The sequence below is a fragment of the Ctenopharyngodon idella genome, chromosome 11, assembly GCF_019924925.1.
Source record: "Ctenopharyngodon idella isolate HZGC_01 chromosome 11, HZGC01, whole genome shotgun sequence".
NCBI lineage: Eukaryota > Metazoa > Chordata > Actinopteri > Cypriniformes > Xenocyprididae > Ctenopharyngodon > Ctenopharyngodon idella.
Window position 1 is genome coordinate 21,476,857 of NC_067230.1, and position 26,961 is coordinate 21,503,817.

At 36.7% G+C, this 26,961-nt stretch overlaps 1 protein-coding gene across 13 annotated transcripts in view; it reads right to left on the reverse strand.

The window, feature by feature from the left end:
* iqsec1b (IQ motif and Sec7 domain ArfGEF 1b) overlaps window positions 1-26,961 on the reverse strand; it is a 181,268-nt gene that overhangs the window by 32,566 nt on the left and 121,741 nt on the right. The window contains exon 1 of one of the 13 annotated variants that reach the window (XM_051911870.1): window positions 12,992-13,529. The exons of 7 other annotated variants lie outside the window; for them this stretch is intronic. In XM_051911870.1, the coding sequence (XP_051767830.1) occupies window positions 12,992-13,125 (134 nt within the window). In that variant the 5' untranslated portion in view covers window positions 13,126-13,529. 5 more of the 13 variants (XM_051911877.1, XM_051911875.1, XM_051911880.1 and 2 more) reach the window with 5 other exon arrangements.

The following is a 26,961-nucleotide window of genomic DNA, read 5'->3' on the forward strand; positions in this document are numbered from 1 at the left end:
TGAGGAACAGACACAGCCAGGCTGCACAAGTACTAAAGAATGATCAAATCATCCGAGATCAATATTACATATACTGACCCCAAACTTTTGAATGATAGTGTATATGATACATTATGTATATTATTTATAGTTTAGGCATATATAGTGCTAATAATGGCTAATGTTCAATGTCTATACTTACTCATTTTGAAATTTAATCAAGGTATTGGTATTGAAATCAGCAATTTTAGCCTTGATAGTACAGTACTTGGTGTCAGATTAAAAATCAAATACGTGATCTCTCTCATTCCTAAAGCAAAGACAACAAAGGTTTATCTGTGTATGTTTGTCTCTTTAGGCACCTTGATTGATGGGTAGTGACCAGACAAGTCTCATCTCATCACAGTGAGACGTGGTGGCAGTGCAAGGGGCAACTGACACATTCAGAACTCATCCTCTCTCTATTCAAGCTTCAAGGTCGTTTTATAAACTCATGGACTGCAAAATATCACCCTTTCACACACTGTGAACTCTCTGTTCCACATCTTCATCTCTAATTATGCTGCAAAAAATAAGTGAGGGCTATTTGCAGTTTGCTAAACATGTGATATGTCATTACTAAATGCAGAATTAGCTGAGAGAACAACAGACACAAAACACACACAGCCAAACACCCTCAAGTCTAACAACATTAAAGGTGCTTAACCTACCCGTCTGAAGGTAAACACTTAAAATGATGGAGTAATGCCAGCTGTCAAAACACGACACAAATCTCCTCTAACCTCGCTTGTAGTTCCTTAGTCGAAGTTGTACTGGAGGTCACCAAAAATGTGGGCACTGCTTCTCCTCCTTCAATACAAAATCCATGTTCTGTGCCACAAGATACACACACAGGGCATTAAGAGGAACCAGCACCTCCCAACACTGCCGTCTGCTCCAGTATCAGCGTTAGGCACCAGGTATGTCTCTGCGCCCGCCCTATCATGTGTGTGTTCCAGCTCTGCTCAGGAAAGCGCAGGCAGTGGTTAAGTGGAAGTGCTGTGTGTGTGTGTGTGTGTGTTAGTGTTGGGGTTAAAAGGAAGGGAGTGGTGCCTGTGACAGAGCAGTTTGCGGTCTCTAAATTGAGTGTGATTTAAAGTGAATGTGAAACCATGTATGTTTTTTCCCTCAACATAATGCAACTTATCTAATGCTCATGTTTGCACATGCACTCTAATCAAGGTTATTATCGTTAACTAAAACTAAAGCCAAAACCATTAAAAAACATTTATCACTTTTTTTACATTACTTTTTTTATTAAACAAAAAGAAAGAACAAAAAACAAAACAAAACATGAACTTGAAAAGAGAAAATATTAAAATAAAATCTAATTTAACAAAATTTAACAAAAACTATAATAGTATCTCAGTGATACTAAGTCTAGCTTTACGATTATTGGAAATTATGAAAAATGAAAAAGACTTTTTTTTTTTTTTTTACCTGCAAAAAGAAAGTCAATTTCTAAAACAGACACTGGGTTATGAATAAATCTTATACAGGTGGGCCATCAGAGCCTTTGTTAAATCCTCTGTGAATTTCTAATACAAATGAATCGTTTTCATCGCTTTGTGCTCATACAAAGGAGATGACACTGAATATTTCTTTACAATAATGTGCTGTGTCAGTGCGCGAGAAATTTATATGGTCATCCATTCAAGAACGATCCCAGGGCTCATAACGTGCAGCAGATCAAACGATCGATTTCACTCGCACGTGTGGGAAGTTTCACACAAGGACCTTTATAAGAACTTCATGTCAAAGTCATTTTGTCTCAGTGCGTAAGAATGCAGTATGAAACGTGAGAAGGGCTGGAGTGTTTTCAATTTGAGTGCTCAGAAAAACTTTGATAGCATTTCATCTCTTAAAAATTGTTTTATAAAGGATCATAGACCTGACACAAGGAACTTCCCCTTTTTTGATCAAAATGATTCAGAAATGTTCCTCCATGTCATTCAGCATCATTCTTACAAAATGTTATCATGGTAACCATAGTTATGATCAAAACACCATTGTAAATATGGTTATTGTTAACAGTCTATTTATATATTTCTGGATATCTCATCCAACAGCGAGGATGAGATATCCATCTCCTCGCTGTTGGACAGAAACCTTCTTCATTTTATCATTTTCATAAATCACCCTTTACATCAGTCTGTGGGTTTTGCAAATTTTCAACCAACAAAAAGTATTAAAAAGAGCTTATGACCAACTATACACACATTTAAATCATTTTAAATCATTCAATGTAATAATTATTTTATATAATATAATAGTACAACAAACTGAAGTGGGAAAAAAAACTATGGTTACCATCATTAATGTCTCTAAGAGCCATATTTAAAATCAACATTTTAAACAGTGGAATGATTCTACGCCTAATTGTATCATCATCTTGTACTGTGGAGAAACAACCATATCTTCATATCCATCTAAACAATTTCCAATCAGAAACATACTTCAGACCAGAGATGACCAGGTGGTCTAATTCAGCTTCTCCTGCTGATGAACGAAATTTGCAATTTCAAGGTCAGGGCACAACAAAACAACACAATTTGTGTCAGCCATTTAGTTCATGAATACCAATGAAATTCCATTACATGCAGCCCTTCCACAACAGTTGCATGAAAGAATGAATATGTTATGGAAAATTGATGTGAAACATTGCATTTCAATGCAAGAATCAAGTCGAGGAATGATTGAACATCACATTATGATGTGAATAAGTATTTATGGTTGCTTACAAACATCAGAATATATTATTTAATATCAAAAGATTGGAAATTTATGGCGCGATTAAAAAAAAAAAAAAAAAAAAAAATATTGGTAGATGAGAGCATTAGCCTATATGTTCTGGCAGTGGCACCGCTGGCAAAATGGTTCACTTTCTGTGCCAGTTGAGTACGTTCTTATAAAAGATAATAGCTTGACATAAACCGATCCCTGTAAAATTCAAGCACACCAACATGCACTGAAAATGGTTAACAAACTCCTATAAAACGCACATTTTTCTATAAATTCCAAAGTAGTTTACTTGAGTTACCTGCTGAGGTGGTCTCAGGAAACATTTGCAATTACACAAACAGTGTAGCACATCTGGGAGCTGTCGAGAGTAACCTTTACAAGGGGCATTCAGCAGACGTGTAGAGCCGTCCATGCATACCGATACATATACGCAATACAGCACTGCTGCTCACTGCTTATACTGATCCAGAACCAGTTCTCTATAAAATCATCAATTATTAAACCATGTATCATCTACAGTGCTCAGCGTAAATGAGTACACCCCCTTTGAAAAGTAACATTTTAAACAATATCTCAGTGAACACAAAAACAATTTCCAAAATGTTGACAAGACTAAGTTTAATATAACATCTGTTTAACTTATAACACAAAAGGTAAGGTTAATAATATAACTTAGATTACACATTTTTCAGTTTTACTCAAATTAGGGTGATGCAAAAAAGAGTACACAATGAGTACAGTTTTGAAGCCATCAGTTCCAAAAACATTTATCTTGGTCTCATCACTCCAGAGTATAGAGTCCCAGTAGTCTTCATCTTTGTCAGCATGGGCCCTGGCAAACTCTAGGTGGGCTTTTTTGTGCCTGGGCTTTAGGAGAGGCTTCTTTCATGGACGGCACCCACGCATGCCATTCCTCTGCAGTGTACGCCGTATTGTGTCACGGGAAATAGTCACCCCAGTTTGGCTTTCTACTTCTTTAGATAACTGCAGCGAACTTGCATGCCGATTTTCTTCAACCCTTCTCATCAGAAGACGCTCCTGTCGAGGTGTTAACTTCCGTGGACGACCTGGACGTCTCTGTTAGATGGTTGCAGTTCCATCTTTTTTAAATTTTTGTACCACTTTTGCTACAGTATTCTGACTGATAAGTAAAGCTTTGCTGATCTTCTTGTAGCCTTCACCTTTCTGGTGTAAAGAAATGATTTTCTTTCTCAGGTCTTGTGTAATTTCTCTTCCAAGTGGTGCCATTGCTGACAGCATGAAATGGGAAGGGGTTTTAATACCCTTTTATAGTCAACTGTCTGCTGGACACCTGTGTAATGAATAATTAGACTCACCTGTGGTTGAATTCTTGTTAAATTAGACATTTGTAGTCTAAAATTTAGCTTTGCTCTAGAGACTTTCAATGGGGTGTACTCATTTTTGCATCACCCTAATGACTGTAAAACTGAAAATTTTGTTCTGTAAGTTATATTATTAACCTTACTTTCATGTTAAACAGATGTTATATAAAATTTAGTCTTGTCAACATTTTGGAAATTGTTTTTTGCTCATTGAGATATTGTTTAAAATGTTACTTTTCAAAGGGGGTGTACTCATTTACACTGAGCACTGTATAAAAACCATATGGTCTTTAAATATGACCAACATTAGATTTCTATTTATTTAGCATACCTCAATTTTACTCTAAATTTAACATCAGCTAAGTTGGCTAAGTTAAAAAACATGTAATCTGTGGACCTTCTGTGCAGAAATCTGTGTAGCTCTGCGGAGTTGATTTAAAAATGGTAAAATGTGATAAATAAAACAGAGAAGTACATGCTCGGCTAAAGTGCATAATCAAATTACCCAAAATATTCAATAAATGAACATCTGTGGGCACAGAATCTGAGTGGGCCTACTTATTAGCAATGCCTCTTTGCTTTTATTAGCAATAATTTGGAGTTTTATAGCAAAATGCCATACTTTTTAAATTCCTTTTTAAATCAGGCTAATAAAAAAATTTTGCACATGCCAACCAGGCTTGAATTGTTAAAACAACAAGCTATTACATCTTTCATTAAGAGTTTTGTTCTACACATTTTACGATTTGCCTACTTGGTTTCTATTCCTGCATTGTTTTACTAAGTAGCCCCACCCACTGTGCAATCTCATTGGCCCAGAATCTCTCTCTTAATACCATCAGATATGTTCTGATTGGTTCATCGCGTCACTTAACGCAGCAGTTTCACATTAAACGTAAAGTCAAACAGCTCACCATCTGGATAGTACACTGTGTTATGCACATGCTAATCACGCTAGTACACTTATTTTTCCAACATTTCAATGGCCATTGATACTGTAAGTGAAGGCTGTATAATGCAATTTTCAGAAAATTCTTGTCTGGATAGTTTTTAATAGTCTTTTTGGAGAGATGAGTGACTGCAGATTGAACTGTGGCCACTTCTGCTCAAAACAAACATAACCTGGTGAGAACACTGTGAAAGCGGATGTGTAAAAATTTCTTAGGCCTCAGGGTCTTTACAAGCTTAACTGATGCTAGGCTGTGCAGGCCTAGAGCTTTTTCTCCCAAACATTCTCCTCATGTTGACAGCATGTTTCCACACTGAAGCCACGGAAGTCTATATTTACATAACTAGGCGTGACACCCTTCTGGTGATAATCGGACCATTTCTCGTCAGGCTTGTGCAAGGTGGAAGAAAGGAACTATGCGATTCAAATGAATGAGAAGTCAATAATTATTTACTGTGCCCTTAAGGCATTAATACTATGATTTGTCATGACATAGCTAAAGAAAAAAAGCAACGAAAAAAAAGGCAGTATGAACATTGCGTGAGCACAATATTTGATGAGTGACATCTTATTATATATTGCTTTTCTATAAATGTTGTGCTTTAGGGTCTGCAGAACATTTGAGAGAAAATGTAATTTAACAGAAAGAAATAAAAACCATATATACACACACACACACACACGCTTATTTTGCTATCAAAGTGAGGACATTCCCTAGGCATAATGGTTTTTATACTGTACAAACCGTACATTCTATCCCCCTACACTACCCCTACCCCTAAACCTAGCCATCACAAAAAACATTCTGCATTTTTTTATTTTTAATAAAGCATGGTTTAGTATGTTTTTAAAGCTATTTTAAATATGAGGACGCAAAAAATGTAATCGTAATACCAGTGTAATACCTGGTAATATCATTATACAAATTTGTGTCCTCAAAAATGACAAAAACGCGCGCGCGCTCTCTCTCTCTCTCACACACACACACACACACACACACACACACACACACACACACACACACACACACACACACACACACACACACACAACAGATAGGCTCAGTAAGGCTGCATTTACTTGATTAAAAATATAGTAAAAACAGTAATATTGTGAAATCGTATCACGTTTTAAAAATAACTTTTTTCTATTTTTATATATTTTATAATGTAATTTGGCAGTCATTACTCAGTGAATGGTAATATTATATATATATATATATATATATATATACTCATTTTTATTACTCAAAGGTTAACAGATATATTAATATGCTTTATTTAAATACGTCATTGACAAAATATGCCACCTTATATGTGTTGGAAATTTCTAATCTCCAGCAGCTATGATAAACCTTTTATGTGGCAAGTAATTGTTTATATGGAATTTCCTCAGAATAGCGTGTCAGGGAATCTTAAGATAAGGTGTTACGCTGCTGGGATAATGCAGCCTGTCGGAGCTGACGTAACCAGCAAGCCGCAGCACTGCTTCTGTCCGTCCCTCCCTTCCCTCCAGCTACCGAGAGTCTTTTTCTTTAACTCTAAATGTAAGGCAGCACAAGCTGGCACATGCACACACACACACACACACACACACACACACACACACACACACACACACACCCTACAGTCAAACATCTGCAGTGCTAACACTGCAACTCTGTCCACGCCTCATCCCATAAAGCAGCTTTCAGTTTCGTGCACTTAAACAGTGATGTGTTTCCATCGGTCACACAGAGGCCATTCCTCTAAAACCCACTTTTGAAATCTTTCAGAGCTTGGCACAGATCAGTGCCTCGTTGTTTTTCATATCCAAGCAAAAATTAAAGCTGATGTGTGTAATTTAGAGTGCGTTCACACTTGTAGTTCAGTTCTCTTAGTTCTTTTAGTCTGGACCAAAAAAGAAAATGATACATTCAGTCCTGGTTCGCTTAGCATTCACACTGTCATTTTTAACACCGAATTTAAATATACACACACACACACACAAAAGACAGAACTTGGTGAACATCCAAAACTATGCCGGTGTGCTGGGCTAAATGCGCTCAATTTATGATGGTATTTTTATCGGCCGAGAACTCACAAACAGCTTATAAAATCGTCAAAACAGTGTCAGGAATTCCTCTGTTGCACACAAACTAGGATCTTCTGCAAGGAGACAGCGGTTCTGACACCTGTATTGAACTGTAATGGGCAATGTAGGTCTTATATTGAGAAGAACCAGGCATGCTTGAGCATTTTATCCTTTTTAGGGTCGCATCTTGTGACACCACTTCCTATTTTGATGTCTTTGGTCCGTGTCGCATTCAAATTTCAGCCGAATCGCCCCAGAGTTCGTTTGGAAGCTGACATTGGCCCTGAAAATATGGGTCTCTGCTGGTTCAGGGTTTGGATGGCAGCGTTCACCTGCACTAATAGAGCAGTCACACCAGAGTTTGTTTTAATCAAACCAAACCTACCAAGTGTGAACACACCCTTGGACACTTGTGGTGGCATTTTTTCTTATTCTGGAAGTAGTCTCTTTCAGTGATTTGTGCTTTGTCTAGGGAAATTAGTTCTTTATTATTGCAGCTCAGAGAGGAAGTGAGTCACTTCCAAAAGTCACTTCATCCCATTCTCCTGTTTTCAAAGACTTGGCCAAAAATGCAGTTCCAGCAAAATGTTGCTGTCTTGTAAAGAAAGAGGCACACATGCACACTACCTCCATATGCACTTTTGCTCCTGCTGAAAGATGGCCAGGTGGTGATTAGCAAGTCCTGCAAACCTCAAACCCAAACAGGCCTTCATCACCCTACACCTTGTTGTTACGACAAACACTGGTGCTGCATTCTTCTCCTACGGATTCCTGGGAACTTTTTTTTTTTTATGGAGAAACTGGCAGACTCAGCTAAGGGGAGCCAAGCAGCAATTATAGCAGAGCCTGCTGCAGATCGAATGAACCCACCGCAACAAATTACAAACGAACTTGACATCATCTATAAACATGAGGCTTCGCTAAATAACAAAAAGAATGTTTAAGGGCTTTACTTGGAAAGAACTACAATAGTGAATCTGTAGCATCCAAACAGTGTGCTGTTGTTCAGATTATGAAGATGACTATCTTGTTTTGCATTTTTATATTAAAATAGAAGGATGAAATGTATTACAGTGCTGCTAGAATTGTTATATAAACCAAAGAAACTATTTTCCAACAGCAATTATCTACAGCTTGTGATTATCATGGAAAGTTTTGTGTGGATATTTAGAGTGAATCACTACACCAGAGCTGACCAGACAGGTGGCTTCAATAAGCACTAAAGCAAAAATAGATCATACCACTGTGCCTCCAACAACAGAAACACTCAGGGGGCAAATTAACTAAATAGCTGCATTACTTTTGCGGACAGTTTTTCAGTGTTTTTACTAACCACTCGCAATCCAATTTAGCTTGATGCTAAATACAATAATTAACACTGCTAAGTTTTTTTTTTTTATATCCAATCAGCATAAGAGACTTTCTGTACTTTTATCCAGAGTTAGTAGGTACCCTGCTGTTTCTGAGAACACTATGCAATGCAGAACTCAACAGTACAGATTTAAAAAAAAAAAAAAAAAGTTTAAGTCTGATGTCTACTTGCCCTTATATATTTATGCATTTTATTTAATAAAAATAATATATATTATATATAAATAATATATATTAAATACATACTTGTATACACATAAATTGAGCGCATTTAGCCCAGCACACGGCATTGTTTTGGATGTTCACCAAGTTCTGTCGCAAAATATATTTCATAAAAGCTGCTTTTTTTTGTTATGTATATTTAGGTTCGGAGTTAAAAATGACAGTGTGAATGCTAAGCGAACCAGGACTGAATGGTTCGCTTATGTTTCTTTTTTGGTCCAGACCAAAAGAACTAAGAGAACTGAACTACAAGTGTGAACACACTCTAAATTACACACATCAGCTTTAATTTCTGCTTGGATATGAAGGTGAAAGTAATGCATTACAGTATTGCTTTACTCTCTCATAAAGTAACTAATTGTGTTACTTAGTTACTTTCTTTGGAAAGTAATGTGTTGCATTACTTTTGAGTTTCTGTACTTTTTCCTGTCGGAGTTGCTTATTTATTTTCAATTACAAAAACAAAAGTTCTGTGTTTGGGAAATGTAAATACCCTTTCACACCAAAAGTGAAATGAATAAGACGATTTGAAGAATACTGAATCTGTTTTTGTGAAAGTGAGGTGAGTAAATGTATGCTCACATTTAGTCTAGAACTACAATAGTTATCATGTTTACATAGCGCACACAATGCATCTGCACTTACTCCCGATTTCTCTCAACATGGGGTCAGGAGAAGTGTCGGTTAATAGATGGGAAAACAAAGTAACTTGCGTTACTTATTTGAAAAAAATAACTCTTATTTGAAAAAAATATTTTGTCGTAAATTTAAAAGTAATGCATTACTTTACTCGTTACATGAAAAAGTAATCCGATTACATAACTCACGTTACTTGTAATGCGTTACTGCCAACACTGGGGTCTGGTATAAACCCACAAGTGAGTTTTTACCTCAAGTATTTTCTAAAGAATCGGATCATGGTTCGTAACCAAAACAAAACTAAACAAACAAAACTGATCAATAAAACATGAAATGATCAAATCTTTCCTTAAATTTAACATACCTTGTGTCTCATTCCCTACGATCTGTCCTCAGAGGCTCCCGACATGACACAATGACACAGCAGATTTGGATGAGAAGGTACAAACCACTGCTTCTTACTGCATCAGCCTGGCTTTGCAATATTTCATGGCCAATGATTCGAACTTACGTTCTGAATACTAATTTAAAGACAAGTTCTGCAGTATTTTAAAGACAGGACAAATTCTTGTGCACCAAATGCTCCTTGGGCCCCAAGAAATGCAATCATAATCAAATATTTAACATTTATTTTGAGCTAAAGGGAAAGAACTGGTTTGATATCTCATCTGCTGACAGAGGACAGAGCTGAATCTTAATTTGGTTGACCTCAATTTTCAAACTTATTTATATATTTAAGCAAGTTATTTAAAGTACCAAGACTGCTGGGGCGTTAGCCATCACAAGGTGTCAAAAAAACACATTTATTTAAATAGTATTTGCACAATGCAAATTGGATAACAGCTGCAGAATATATAAGGCTTTTAGATTCTTTACATGATAAGCAGTTCGTTTTAGTTGTTTATATGTCATATTACATTTCTATGAAGTTATTATTTGCCACCGACTGCGCTTTAGGATTACTGATAGCTTTCCATATGATGTTTAACAACATAATGTCTTATGACATATGATTTTATCTGTGGATCAGTGATCATAATCTGGAATAACAGAGCTCTGTTTCCGAGAATCACGTCAACCAACCTGAAACCGCCAACACACCCTATCTGATTGCGACTATCGCTGTCACATTCCCACATCCACATCACACAGCCAAACACACCAGCAATCCCCTAGACACAGCTGGAGCTGTTTGACAGAAATAGACTTGTTTTGTTATGGCCCTGTGAATCCCTTGAGGAGAGCAGCCATAATAATGGCAAGATCGCACATGGTAGAATCAAACCCCAATGTCAAACTCACCAACACATCAGTGCCCGGAGAGATCATTCAGATCACATGATTGTCAGGATCTGTTCGGCTCAACTGCAAAGTGATGGAAGAAACTGGGACCGTTAGTATCATACCACTATTATGCTGGCAATCTGTCCTTGTTTTTTTTTTGGTAGATGTGTGCGAAAATGTCTGTGTAAACCTTGGAAGAGGTCTGAAATATTCTTGATGAGTCATGCGGGGTTGGATGACTAAACAAATGCACAGCTGTTATTAATGTCACAGTAGAAACAATGTATTTTGGGCTGTTTGAGCTTGATCTGTAGGCACAAATATAGACATAGAGACTAAGGGATAGTTCACCACAAAACTGAAATACCTTCATGCCTTTATGAAAGTAGTAGGTCATTCTTAGGTACTTTTTGGACAAACTACTCTGTTGGCGTGCTGTTTTTCGCATGCTATATACACTAGTAGTGTTGTACCGCGATACCAAGTCGGTACTGAAATTTAAAAAATATGATGCTTTGAATGCTGTTGAGTGGATTCGTAAACACCTCTGATTGGCCTTTGTGTTCACACACTCATCAGATATGTCTGTGATTGGCTACAATGATCAACGCTTCGAAAACATGTTGTAAATAGACATATCTGTGATTGTAGCCAATCACAGACAAATCTGATGAGCGTGTGAACACAAAGGCCAATCAGAGGTGTTTACGAATCCGCTCAACAACGCTCAAAGCGTCACATTTTTAAAATTTCAGTACCGGCTTGGTATCGTGGTCGGTACTTTTGACAACACTACATACTAGGGAAGTATTCAATTTCGAATGCAATGTGAGACTTTTCACAGAGGAAAGAAAGTCATACAGGTTTGTAACGAAATTCTGTAAATGATTGGGTGAACTATCCTTTTAAGTGCCCTCAATCATTTCAAGCAAATATATAGCTCTATATATTATATAGGGCCAATAAATATTATTTCAAGCTAATATATAGGGCTACCTGTTATCGCTGATATCAGCTTTTTTGTGTTATGACCTGAAATATTTAGCTTATATAAAAAAAAAAATTAAAATTCAAAACTAAAATAAATCCTTATAAATGTTATGATTTTAAGCATTACATCAGTATAATGCACATGATGAAAAATGATTTTAAATAAGCATGTAAAATTAAACATACAACATTAAGTATAATACACAATACACATCATACAATAAACACAAAAAAATCTCTGATATCATCCATTATATGGTACATACCTTCTTTATGAAAGCAGAGCATAAGTTTATGTTGAAAATACTAATGATTCTAACCCCACATGATCACATATTCCAAGTATGTGACTAAAATTAGTATCCAATTACATCAGCAGATCCAAAGATAGTTTAGCTGACACACATGAGTGCAAAAACACCACCAGCTCAGATAATTCTCGCTGAATTCATAACCACAAAGAATGATTATTGTTGCATTATCTGATACCAAGCAGCTTAATGCTGCATAATCTTGCCCCAAACTGAAAATTCACCTCCCAAGGACAGCAACAGAGCCAAAACACCGGGGGCACAGTACAATCATAAAAAACAGCTTGATGTCAGGATGTATGAACATATCAAGTCTGCTATACATAAATGTAAAACAGAAAGGAAACAGTGAGGAACGTCAAGCGCAAGGATGTAATTTTTCCATTTACTCTGCATTTAATTCCTTTAATGGTCGTAAGCGAGCCAATCTACTTTATGATCTAGTTAAATGTGTTTGCGTCAGTTGTTTCTGCTTCAATGTCACAATCCTAATGGATGAACATAACAAACAAGCACCGAGATCAATGCTCGCTACCCTACAGATCACAGTGCTCCATCAGCAAAGCCACAAAGTTACAGCAAGAAATGTAAAGTCAAACTGTGGAGGTCAGAGATTTTCATCAAACGAAAGTTTTATATAGTCTGTTTGGCTTAGTAAGCAAACAACCCGGTGTCCTCCAGGTAGTCCGCATCAGTCAGAATGACATCAGACTACGGAACAGAGAGAGAGAGAGAATGAAAGAGAAATAAAGAGAGAGAGAGATAGCTGCATGCCTCAACAGCTGCTGCAGTCATCTTTGCCAGACACCTGCGTGCTGCTCACACACACACACACACACACACACACACACACACACACACACACACACACACACACACACACACACACGTACCTCTCACTCCATCCTGAGCCCGGCTGCCTACAAATAACATGCAAACAGCAGCGTCTGGAGGTCTGCTCTCTAACTTAAGGATAAACTGCGGAGGATAAACTCGACCAGCTGAGAACGAAAATCCTGCATTGTTGTGGCCATCGGAGCTCCTCTCACCTAGCGTGACGATGCACTCCACTGGGCTGTCTGCCTCCCTCCTTTCCCCCAGCCTCCTGTCCCTTGAACGCCTTCTCGCTTTCTCTGTCTCTCCACGTCACTCTCTTTGCTCCTCTCAACCCCTCCCCCTGCATTCATCCCTCTCCCCCCCCGCCCTCTCTGTCTTTCTCCCTCTGTGTGTTCTCTGTTGAAGGTGGCGTCTCAGTGCTCTTGCCCCATGCAAAGGGGCTGTGTCCTGTTTTTCTATTTTATTTATTTATTAACTTTTTTTTTTTTTTTTTTTTTACCACGCCGCATAGCCACTGTTTTTTTCACAATTCTAAAAAAGGGTTGGAGATACATAGGCAAAAAAAAGTTAATGTGAGGGAGAAAGAGAGAAAACAATAAAAAACTAACCAGATTCAAAATTAATTAAATACAAATAAAATAAACATAATATAATAAAATAAAATATACGTAAATAAATACATAAATATTTTCTAGAAAACATTTTAACAATTTACTTTTACAATTTTAGCATAATTACAATATAAAAGCCAATTTTTTTTATTTAGGAAGCAATTATTTAATTTTATATTGTCTTTACAATATAACACTCAATATTTTCCTCATACAGTATTTTGTTATAAATATTTATATTTTCGGAAGAGGAAATAAAACTACAATTCTTTTTTTATATTAATATATTTGTTATATTAAAGTTAGTTCATGCAAAAATGAAAATTCTGTCATTATTTACTCACCCTTATGTTGTTCCACACCCGTAAGACCTCCGTCAGAACACAAATTAAGATCTTTTTGATGAAATCCGAGAGCTCTCTGACTCCTCAATAGACAGAATTTTAACCACCACTTTCGTCACTTCATAAAATTAAGGTTGAACCACTGTAGTCATATGGACTATTTTAACGATGTCTTTAGTACCTTTCTGGACCTTGAAAGTAGTAGTTAAATTGCTGTCTATTGAGGAGTCAGAGAGCTCTCGGATTTCATCAAAAAGATCTTAATTTGTGTTCCGAAGATAAACGAAGGTCTTACAGGTGTGGAACAACACAAGGGTGATTAAAAAATGACAGAATTTTCATTTTTGGGTGAACTAACCCTTTAATATATCTCTGCCACTACAACCAGATTCTCCTAATTTCATAGTGTGTACTGAATTTGATGAAGAACTTCTCGACCATTAATGAAATACATTCTGTAACATTTCTGGACATACTTTGTCTGCCATGTTGACAATGACCTTTGATCCTGTGTGTTCTTTTGATCTGTGATGTACTAACAAGAACCACATAAACAATTATCTTAGGTCAATGCTAAGGTACCTGTAGAGTTATCTGCTATTCTCAACTCCCATCTGAATCTTAAACTTTGCTGCTTTTATGCTTGTATCTTGTTTTGATACCATCATATTACCAACTAACCTGAGTTAAATCTCAATTGTGGATATCTACTCTTTATATGTGGATTATGGTAAATAAGTGTTGCTGACTTACTGTTGCACCTTCAGACGGCAGCTGGCATGAAGCGGCATCAATTTCCCGTACACGTTCCTGAAAAGTGAATGTCTCAAGGCTGACCTTGGCTCACACCACAGAGAGATCCGAACCGCAGAACGTTCTCGGCATCCGTACGAGTGCCAGGACGGCAAGTTTTGTGTATGTGCTAATCTAAGCACAATACAATCTCTCTTTCACTGTATAGGAAGGATTTAGCTTTAATGGGATTGCAAGCTGAATCCGGCAGGTGGTGTCCACGATTAGCTCATGCTCGGCTTTTGCTTTTAAAAATGGCAGAGCCTTGCACAACAAACACACAGAGGCCCAGTCATCTGTGGCGGTACCAACCCCCCACTGGAGCCAGAACAGTCCTCGGATAATTACCTAAAGATTCCTGGTAAAGCAAAACGACTGCAGCAAAGTTAAGTAAGTGATCACTAGTGTGCCTACTGAAACTGATCTAGGAGGACAGCTGCCAAACTCTGCTAGGGTCTTCTTTTGAAACCCAAACACCCTTGGTCTCAGTATATTACAAATCAAATACACACCCACACACACACCCACACGTGTTTGCAGCCAGCGCTGCATTCGCGCTTGAACAGACATAAAGCACACAATTGTCAAAATGTGGGTTTTGTCGAGTATCTCCATAAGTAGTCTTCAATCAGTTAATGAACTAAAAGAGTTGCGAGAACACAGGATGCGTATCAGATCCGCATCACGTGCATCAGGTCCTAAAGTGACAGCAGCCTAATAAACCTGCTGCTATCCGTCATTAATGTTAATCAAAGAACAAAACACAAAAAGATAAACACTCACTTCTTGACTGAATAACTTTTGTAGCTTTAATAAGGATTAATCTATATTCATTTTATAAATTATGCAGTAAAGACTGTGCAGTGCTTGATTATTCAATTTCTGTATATTTACCTGTTAGACCTATCTTAAAGCACTGTTTTCAAAGGTTACATGGGTCAAAAACAATGAAAACAATAACTTTTTGTGTGCAATTTAGCAGAGCAGGTAAAAATCTGAACCAGCCCGACTGGGCCAGTAGAAAAAAAAACCTTAGCGTTGAGCCCTGATACAGTATATTAAAGGCATAAATCAATGTGACATAATTTCACTTAAATTTAAAGTTGTTATATAATTTTAAAGCCTATTAAATGATAAAATTTATAGCTTTCGATTATACTGTAATGTTGAATGGCTATAATTAATGGCTAGAATTGAGAAAAAAAATCCATTTAATACAGACATCAGTATCAGTATCAGTGATACTGGCCTTCATTCATAATGCTTAGTAAAAAGATGCTATCAAATAAATATTTAAAAAATACTGTCTTTATGCTGTTTCAACATTATTTTGGAGATTCAACGTGAAAGTGTTACAGTATAAAAATACATTAAAGTCTTTAGTGTTTGGTGCGATTTATCGTCAAAAATTACAGGTAAATGTGTGATTAATTTGTTATTTTATTTATTTTTTATTTTATTTATATATATATATATATATCTTCATCAGTACTTGGCATTGAACAACCTGCATCAGTTAACCACTCTTCAAATGAATGTCTAAATATAGTCTGCTATGAGGATTTACACTGTCAATCAGCATAACCAATTGCCTTTGTGTTTTGCCAGAGTAATGGAGAAAAAATGTCCTGATGTGGAAAAATACTCTCCTGGGACAAATCATGCACATGCACAAATAGGGAGCAGCTGGAGGGGAGTACAGGAACTCGAAAATGGAGGACCCTTCAATCCACAGACTGCTGTGCTCCTCCTATTATGTCTTACAACTGACCACCTGGGACTGCTGTAAACATCGACTCCAACACCCACCCAATCACACACACCCATCAGCTAATGAAGCTGGAGAAACACACCGCCTGGGCATTCATGTGTGCGCTGAGCTATGATTGAGGATGATCATAATAATATGAACAAGACAACCTCAAGAATAGCAGAACTGTGCATTATCTTGTTTTTCTTTCAAATGGGAATTTTCGTGTTAAAATCAATGTGAATTGCCATTCACAACACATTTTACTTTCATAATCTGGCGTATTTCTGAGAGAAACAGGATATTTAACAAGAAACAAAAACAAAACAAACAGACTCTAGAATGATTCATTCTTTCCAAATAACTATTAGTCATCTGGGGAAAATTCCTGTATTTTTTTCATATTACAATACATATAGCAGAAAAATAAAATAATGCAATGTCATTTTCCCCCCCCAATATCGTGCAGCTATAACAAGGAGAATACTTCACAATAACACCAGGAACACGAATTATGAAAGAACATGGGGCCCGTTTTAATTTCATGTTGATTTTAACGAGGTGGAGAGCACAAAGGGCCAGTTCTTGACATGAGGTTTATGGCGTGTGGTTAGTAAAGATTTAGACAGAAAGAGGGAACACTAATGAGAGTAAAGAGGCTAGTCACCAAGGCCCTTAATCTGCTGAAAGCTGGACAGATTATGACATCATCACCAGCATCCAATCCATTGCCTGAATCCTAATGATTCAGACTACAGAACAAAACACAGACAATTACACAGCAAAAATGTATAACAATAACACCACCATAAACTATTTTTGTACTGAAGAAAATCTCTAGATAATAATACATCTTCTTTCCAGCACACATGGGTTGAGGGACTCCCTCTGGCACAAATAAGTATTTCCATACAGCTTGCAGAAATGACACAAATATGCCTTAGGTTTGTGTTTTCTTTGAGCACAAAACTCAAAGAACATTAAACTGTGTGCTACTGGCTCCCTCACTTGAGTTAAACAATTAGGGAGAATGAAAAACCTTGAGGCAATGCCACACTTGCTTGCTCAAAAGTATAGGGCTACAAATAGACAATTTGGCTTTTTCAAACATATGGACCTGAGCTAGCTAACTCAGTCTAGGCTAAACCGGTAATCTTGTTTTATTTTATTTTAATTTCAAATTTTGGTGACAGGGTTGTAAAAATGCAAATATAAATATAGAAATTGAACAGAAATTAACAGCTCATATAATATTTAGACCAAACCTTTTTATTTTATTTTATTTTATTTTTTAAATTTTATTTTATTATATTTTATATTTAAATTTTATTTTATTTATTATATTTTATTTTTTATTTTAATTTCATTTATTTTTTATTTTATTTTATATTTTATTTTAATTTATTATTTTATTTTATTTAATTTATTATTCCATTTTGGTAACAGGGTTGTAAAAATGCAAATACGAATATAGAAAATGCTCATATAAAATAAACAGAAAATAAATGGCTCAAATAATATTTAGACTAAACCTGCAGCCGTTTTATTATTTAATTTTATTTATTTAATTTTATTATTTATTTATTTTGTATAAATTGCATATATTTACACTGTATATATATATATATATATATATATATATATATACACACACACACACACACACACACAAATATATATACATATATATATATATATATAGGGTATATATACCCTATATTCTTTGCAAAAATGTACATTTTCTTCTTCAGTATATGCACGATAATTACGCATATTATTGAGCCAATGCAATTCATGGTAATAATTAAAAAAAAACTTTTCTACTGATGACCATCGATAAATACATGAAACTTGCAAAGAAAGAAACAGTGGCAATGTGCCACAACATGGTTTAATCAATGCATAAAAAATAATGCATTACTTTCCTTGGTAAGGAACCATCCAGTGTTTTATCCTGTCAGAAGTCACAACCCCAGTGTGAACAGGAGGAGGGTAACCGTGTTTGTGTTTTGATGAGCGATGCTTAGTTTTTGACCTCACTTCCTCAGAGGTCAGGAGGAGGTGTGTGTGAGCGTTTGTGAGTGAGTTACGGATGGCCGAGCAGCCACAGATGGAGTGTTTGGTATTCCTCAGCACCTGTTTGGCACCCGACTGCAGACACAGGCAAGTGAATAGACATAACAATCCATTCCAGCAGTATTGAGCTTGCAAAGCTACTCTAGAAATATGCAGCGGAAAGGGAACTGACATCATTGACTTGTCACATTTTATTACCAGAATGCCACGCTCACTTCCATTTCAGCCTGTAGGGGGAGCCATCGTACAATCTACATGTCTGATGACGACAATGGAGAAAGATATCACATCATTATTTTCCGTATTTAGCTCTTAAAGAATCTAAGACAGAAATCATTTCTGAAACTGAATATCATTACTGATTGGCTGACTGCTAATGAACATATGCAAATCCAATGGACACCATATTTTATAAAACATTAAATGACTGATTTGGGACAAGATGATCTCGTCATATGAGACTATTCCCTAAGTCTGTACAGAGATATTTTTCAAAAGGAAGCTGTAATGTACATGAACATTATAGATCTTCAGAGATGAACTGGCGTGTTGCAGTGGCATTATCCCTGCAGCCAATTAACACAAGCTAGGAGAGCCTATACTTGACTGTGATTGGCTGAGGGCACTCAGGGGATCTCATTACAGCATGGTAGTGCAACTCTTCACTGGCACAGCCTCTGACAGCAGTTTGATCACTGGCTCAAAGAGTGCGAGCACGGACGACCACAACTCCAGTATTCTTTTTTAACCAAACTGTCATAGTTCTCCATATTCTATACTGTTTTTATACTGCAAGGTAACCAACACAGCTGATGTGATGATCTATTCTGATTACAATCGACACTTCAGTGATGAACAGACTCCAAACCATCAGTATTACAGTTTGACAGATAATCCTTCACCACACATGAATGATACCTCAAATCATGCGGCTTGCCGAGTAGAGGCGTGCTATTACTTTCGATACAATCAGATTTAAGATTTTCGCCCACCGGACCATAAACCGTAACATTTACACTAAAGGAGGGTCCTTATACTATTTTACAGAGTTTTAGGGTTTACCCATAAAGTCAGACATTTTTAAAAATAAAACTGTCAACTAAACCTTCAGAGAAAATCTGTAAAAAAATAATAAATAAAACAAAATGTTTAATTTTTTGATATTTCAGGCTTGTATGGTATTGTATTGACCACAATGAAACTGTATTTTCATTGCATTTATAATCTTTGAATTTGAAAATATTTAAAAAAAAATAAAAGGTTTTTATTATAAAGGTTATAAATTATATATACAGAATTAAATTATTACATTAATATTAACAAATAATAATAATAATACAACAAAACAAAATTATGGTAGTAAGAACAAATAGTAAAAATCAACCATTTTAATGATTAAACAAATATTTTAGTAATGAAGACTGGGTAAATATATATATATATATATATATATATATATATATATATATTTTATATACTTTTTATAATAATACTTTTATAAAAAAAACTTTTATATTTTTACTAGTGGGTGCAGGACACTATAGTTCATTTATGTAAGTGAGGATAGCAAAATAAAGTGAACTGTGACATATTATACCCAAAAATTCTTCATACAGTGGACTACCAGTAAAATTGATGAAAATTTGGAACCAAAAATTATTCAGACACTTTGACCTGACCATGTTTTGCTTAAGTGTTATCTGACATAATTTATTTTTTTTCTGACACAGTTCAACTCTGAGATCTTGTCATATTTTATTACCATTTTTTTTTTAAAACTATAGTGAATAAACTGTATTAATGATTCAAATGTTCAAGGTGTCTGAATAAATTTTGGTTTGTTTGTTTATGATTTAACGCCATGCCAGCTTACCTGGCTATATTCATGGCGAGAACGAGATTTAAAAATAAAAATAAAATAAATAAATTAAAATAGGTTTTTAAAGGGGGGGGTGTAATGCTATTTCATGTATTCTGACTTGTTTACACTGTTAAAGAGTTGGATTCTCATGCTAAACATGGCCAAAGTTTCAAAACACGAGTTGGACGTATGACGGAGTATGTCTGTGCCAAAAATACTCTTCCAAATCCTCTTAAACTTTGCGGTCTTTTTTTCAAGTATGGGCCTGTGTGACATCAGTAAGGTCGGAATTCCTTGTACGGACACTTCTCCCGGAAGGGCGCGCGCGCACACGTCGACCAGAGCGAGAGAGCAAGAGCACGCCCATCAACACGCGTTTGGGTTTACAGAAGTCGTCGGCAGCGCTGCACAGGTCACAGGACTTCACGAAATCAACAATGTCACCAAAGAAGTGTGTTTTTGGTTGTGAGGGAAATATAACCTTGCTTCCCAAAGAACCCAGCGTTAAGTGGAGCTGAGAGTTTTGTGCTCACGCATTACATTGATGCACTCTCGATATTTGTTATTAAAATAACCATAGAAACTGATAGTTGCAATCGCGTTTTTATTGGTTAAAATGAATGGAGAATATCTTGTGTTTTTCATTGGCTGCTCAAGCCCTCAGAATCAGCGGTTATGGTTTCATAAACAAGGCCCAGTTCTAACGCTGGATTTAAAGATCGTTTGAAACTGAAAGATGGAGCGGTCACAGCGGTAATGATCCCGGTCATGAGTCGGAACCGCAGGTGGTGAGTAAAACTGCTTCAAATGTATGCTTTGTTGGCAATAGACGCCTAAGTGCATATAATGTAAACAACACGAATTCATTATTCATCATTTATACACTACATTCACTATAGTGATTCAAAAGTCATCCTTGAATAATGCGATGGTGTATTGTGTGTGTTTAAATACATTTGTTTAGCTGACCATTGATAGCTTGCAGACGATCGCTACGCAAAAGCTGCGCGTGCTCCACTCACACGGCACGCCTCCAGGCGCTCGGCTGTTTTCGGAAAGACTCGACAGCGTATGTATCTTTTATAAATATGATAAAACTAAAGTCTTTTCGGAGATATGAAGGATGCTATACTACTCTATAGGTACTCAAGATTAACATGAGATTGGCAGAAACTGTGCGTGATACCCCCCCTTTAAATTTGATCTTAGATAAAAAATTCTAAAACTAAATCTGGCTTTTTATAAAAGTCAACAGAAACATAAAGAATTCTAACAGATTTCAAACTATTACAATCCATCAAAATATGCTTCAGTGATAATGGATTTTGGCACAAGGGCATAAAGGAGGATCTTCACCCGTTAAACTCATATAATTATAATTCATTTTTTGCATCTAATTTTATTAGATACTGCATAATTACTTTCTGACATCAAAATAGAAACAAACTTGTTTACAGAGCGTACATTTCTCCAGTCTCATCACAAGCTAGTAAACAATTGTGGAAATTTTATCGTTGCCAGACCCAGCACAGAAAGTCTGCAGACTGATGTCATGATAATGACATTCCAGTGAGAGAGGTAGGGGCTGCAGTTTGAGGGGCCCGGCTGATTTATACATGCTCTCTGAGAAATGTGGTCGGAAAAAAAAGAAGCACTGCACACGAAAAGCACATACTGTATAAACACATGAGAGGACACAGACGCTCATGTGCATGAAAAACTTCCACGAGCAGGCCGGTCTATTATCACAGAGCCGGATGGATCCGTGACTGTGTGCACAATGAGGAGCTTTATAATCCAGACAGATATATAAAGCTCTATAATACCAACAGAATGAAGCCTGATAAACAAAGCCTTTACCTGAGCTTTAGCTACAGCCTACGGCCTGGAGAAGATCCAATGTCTGCAACATAGAGAGAGTGTGTGTGTGTGCGTGTGTTTACACCACGCCATGCAGCGAGACCCGGTTTAATGACTGTTTACAGGCCACAGTGACGTGTGTTCCACACATTCACAGCTGTCAGTGCGGTAACTGCCTCTTCACTGTGTGTTCACATGCCACGACTAATTTAAAGGGAAGCCAGGACTTGTGCATCCTGCTGGGATGTTTGCCATAGTGAAAAGGGGGAAGGGTGACGTCCGTATGTCAGGATACTCTCTGATGCCATATGGGGATGATGCCCAAGGACTGAGTGTACTTTTATTTAACAAAGGCCTTTGTGCACATTTAAAGGAATATTTGTTCATCCAAAAAAAGAAAATTCTGCTGTCAAAGTTATTTTTAACTATATAACTAAGGTTCATCATGTTCAAGGAATGTGAAGCTCCAAAAAGGACCAAAAATACTACAAAAGGAGCATTAAAACAGTCTTTGAAGACTTATTCCTTGACTTTTTTTTGACAAATGATGACTTACATTTTGGTGTGCTTCTCACACAGATCTATTGTAAGGCTTCAAAAGGCTTGGAATATAGTGAATGAGTCATAATCTAGATCTATGATACTTTTCTGATGCTATTTTGGTGTTTTTTGGTCCTTACGATGTGTTCTTGAGTTTTCCATAGTGTTTAAATGCTGTGTATCAGATATTTTTAGGTTTTTCCAGGTTCTTTACAATGACAACAAAATTAAAAATCCTTTTTGAGAAGATACACATATGTGACCCATGCTGGCAAAATGAGTTGCAATGAGCAATTTTTCAAAAATTAGTTATTGTTATTTTCACAATTTCTATTAAAAAACCTTCAAAATTATGTATGATTTGTTGTCCAGACTCATGCCTTCAAAAATTCGCTATGAATATTCACAAAGTTGGAATGCTGCACTTTTAAAACAATACCAAACTTGGACTAATGGGGTTGCTGAGGCGAGAGGTGAAGTGAGCAGAGAAAAATGTCATTTTTCATGGACAAAGGAAAGGTACTCCTCTCTGAAAACATACAAATAAAGATACTTTTAGATGTTTAATTTCTATTTGAAGCATTGCGATCGCTAGATGAGGGCTTAATGAACTCATTTTTTGTGAAAGCCTCAAATTCGACATTTTTGACTTGTTTTGCCTGTAGCTCGTAACTAGCCCGCGCATTCCGACTTTTTTTTGCCTGCACGGGTCACATATGTAATTTCCATATTCTTCTTGTATTCTCAACACACAACTTTGTCGAAAAGCTTCTGTTTCATCCATTTACCAAGTACTTACCTAAGTTTAAAAAATTTGTGATTGATGGTGTCTGAGAGCAAAGTATTTGGCAAAAAACACCTCTGGGACTCTTACACCCTCTGATATCTCCCTACGCCTGCCTTATCCATTACCAGCCATTATCACTCCACATGAATGAATAATCTGCAATGAATTTCTAATGTCCCGTTTCTCTGTGACAGCATCACACCATTTATCATTCACAGTGTCTAGTGAAGCTGGCATAGACTGCTAGGTGATACTGCTATATGGAAATGGATTGAGTTAAATGGACAAGCAGAGGACGGATGGACCAGTAAACAATGCATGAGCACACACCCACCTGGAGCCTGACATCCCCCTCTTTCCTCTGTCGTCCCATTAAAAACAGTTCAGATGCACAAACTGCTTTGCATTATGGACAAAAGGAAGACAGATTGACAGAGGATCACTTATTGGGAAAAGAGCTGCCATTTCATTACCAGAATCAGCACCTGCCCACCCCCAAACAATACCATCTCAACATAAAATTCAAAAATTACATTTTTACGTTTTTGTACATGCACTGATATTAAAATTCTGGCTGTGACTGATAACCAACAAATGAAAATAAACTAAAGAAATAAACTGCATCACATGTACAGTATAAAAAAAATGGATGTTCAGTTTGAGATTTGCTAAAGGTAACGTTTAACTGTTTTTAAAAATTAACTTGTGTTAGATGACTAAAAAGGTAATCTAAATGCATAAATGAGCATACACTATCCAATATCGACTGATACTGATAAACAATCTCTAACATCAACAGATAACAGATGTGATATTGATATATTGTGCATCCATAGTCTGATCTTCTCAAAATGACCAAATATCTATCCAGACTGCAAAAACGACAATATCAAAACCCAGACCTGAACAAAAATGTCGAAAAGAGCTCAATTATCCCCCTAGCACCTCCAGCGAGATCTTTATATAGATTGTCTGAGTCTACTGAGTGAAGCAGCCTGGATTACAAAAAAGAGAGCAGCTGGAAGCAGAAGGTTAATGAGTGACAAGCATGCATCAGCAAAAAGACAGAGCTCCCTAATTACAGCTTATACCTCCAGCTCTGGCTCTGCTTAAACACAGAAGCGGATAGAAGCAGGCGTTGAAAGAAAGTGAGGTACGCTTCACTGCGTGCTCCCTAGATATTACTTTATCTTAGATGTTTTGAGTGGCAGTTGAAAAGCATCTCACGAAATGAATAATTTTGCTTCAACCCCAAAAAAGCAAAGATTGTAACACTTTGTTCCAGAGCCTTTCATCGTCATTTTTTCATTCGTTACATCTGAAGAGGGTAAGAAAAAAACGAACAGGCTCCTCGGCTGAGGCAGAGCGTCATTTTAGTTTCCGCTGAAGGGATTTCCTTTTTTTCTCTGTCTCTTTCTTTCCAGTAGATTAAAATCCTCTCCTTCCAGTCTCTCATGCATAATTATGTTCATCACAAAGGATGAGCCTTTTAAACGGGAGGGAATTGCAGATGAGGCTGGATTGATTAGTTGCCGGCATGAGGTAATTGATCTGGAGTTTCTGTCATGTTAGTCCTGCGTCTTTTGCTAGATTCCACTCCTGAATAGGAAAAATGCACTAAATGCTTAAATTTAACACTTAAAGGGGTTAAATTAAATTTCCACAAGCTACAGTTTGTTTGATGTGAGACAATATAATTGTCAAACATGTTTGGTCTTGGCACATTCATCTTTGAAGAGGAAGAATAGCCGAAGTCTGTCTATCCAGTTCTCTAATATCTTATCATTCAAACAGCACAGTCCAGGTCCATTTCTTGACTCCCCACTACAAAAGTGCCCTAAATGTGTCCGACTTCAAGAGTGTCTTTCAAAAGAGTAAAAGTAAAAGAACATCAAAAAAGCTCTCACTGACTTAAATCAATACTTCAGATGAGAGTGACCACTGAGAAAGAGTGATAAACAAATGGACTTTACTTTGTGTGTAAAATGACCTCCTGACAACCTGAGGTGTCATATCTAGCACAATTCCTAGATGTTATGAACATTAAGACAATGAATTACTGCACAACGGTGTGTAAATGATGACAGAGCATATATTTTTGTGTGTACTATGCCTTTAATTGTGTGCTTTTGGGGTATTTGGCTATTCCAAGTCTTTCCATCCTGCTATTTGCACTCTCCAGACATCATTTAACTATTCTCACAAGCAGAAGTTGTGGTTCATCTGTGGACAGAAAGACTGGAAACGGTTTCATGTTTGGGTTGAGAGTAAAATGGCCAAATATTTCCAACCACGTCACTCAGTCTGATATTTTCTTCCACTTTAAAATGGGAAAAAGTCTGTCTCATCTTTCCTCTCTAAAAGCTTCCTCTTTAGGGGCTGTTGTGCTGCCCCTGGCTGTTTTACAAGGGAAATTATGTTTATATGAGTTACATAAAGGCATGCAAAGCTCTGTCAATGGAGCTGAAATCCATCGATGCTTTTGCTGTCTCCTATGAAAAAAGTAACTTTGGAAAAGTCCTTCATATTGAGCTTTTCTGAAATGCTATAAACAAAATAGAAAAGAAGGCACAGAAACTCCCATTGAAATGTCATTGAGAGTTTCCCGCGGTGAAAATAACAATCTTTCCAATAACACGCTGGGGAGACAGTGGTCCTTGAAAATGATATAGTGAGATAAAAAGTGGTCTGCAAGGGAAAAACAGCTATCGTGGCATAAAACCAAGTAAAGATCTTCGATGTTTGCAGCTCTGCCTCATTAATTGTACAAATCAATATCTAAGATTCACTCTAAAACAAAAAATTCTGAAAGAGTGGAGCTTGTGATGAACTAGATGATCAATTTTAAATTTAAAATAGTGGCTGGAGGGAAAGTCTAGGGCGGCGTTTGTGTGCATAGGGCCCAAAGGGTCAGGTAACATTAAACAAGAGATGGACTGACCCATTCGCAGCGAGGTCACGACCGCCATCAATTTTAGATGTGCAGCAGAGAGAGACAGCACTGGGCAATGTGCTGTGAGATACATAAAATATGGAGCCCCAGGTGGAGGAAACAGGCCAATATCCAGCCATTAGTCTGGCCTTGAGCTGACAGACCACTGGCTAAAGGTTAGATCATGAAAAGATACTCAAAAGCTAAAGCTGAGCTTAGAGTCTCAGCAAGATGTACACAATATGTGCTTGAAAGATTTTGAGGCTATAATACAATCATGTATCACCATAAAAACGTACCATTTTTAGCATAACACCATCATGTCCATTAAAACTGTCTAATAAATGACAGTCATTTTAAAACGAGAGCTATAACATATGTTAAAAGATTCAGTACCTACGGAAAAGACTTTATGAGCTGAAAGGTAAGCTTCGCGGTGGTACGATGAGACAGGATGGATTGCTTTCAAATGCATTTGAAAGGTAGGGCAATTCACTTTGTATTGTTAGGCAGAGCTGATATAATTTTAATGAGTACTCTCAAGCTCGTTCAGATCGAATAACTAGGGGAGCAAGAAGTATGAATCCTTTCAAAAATGGGCTGATGTGAAAACCATTCAATCTGTTTAA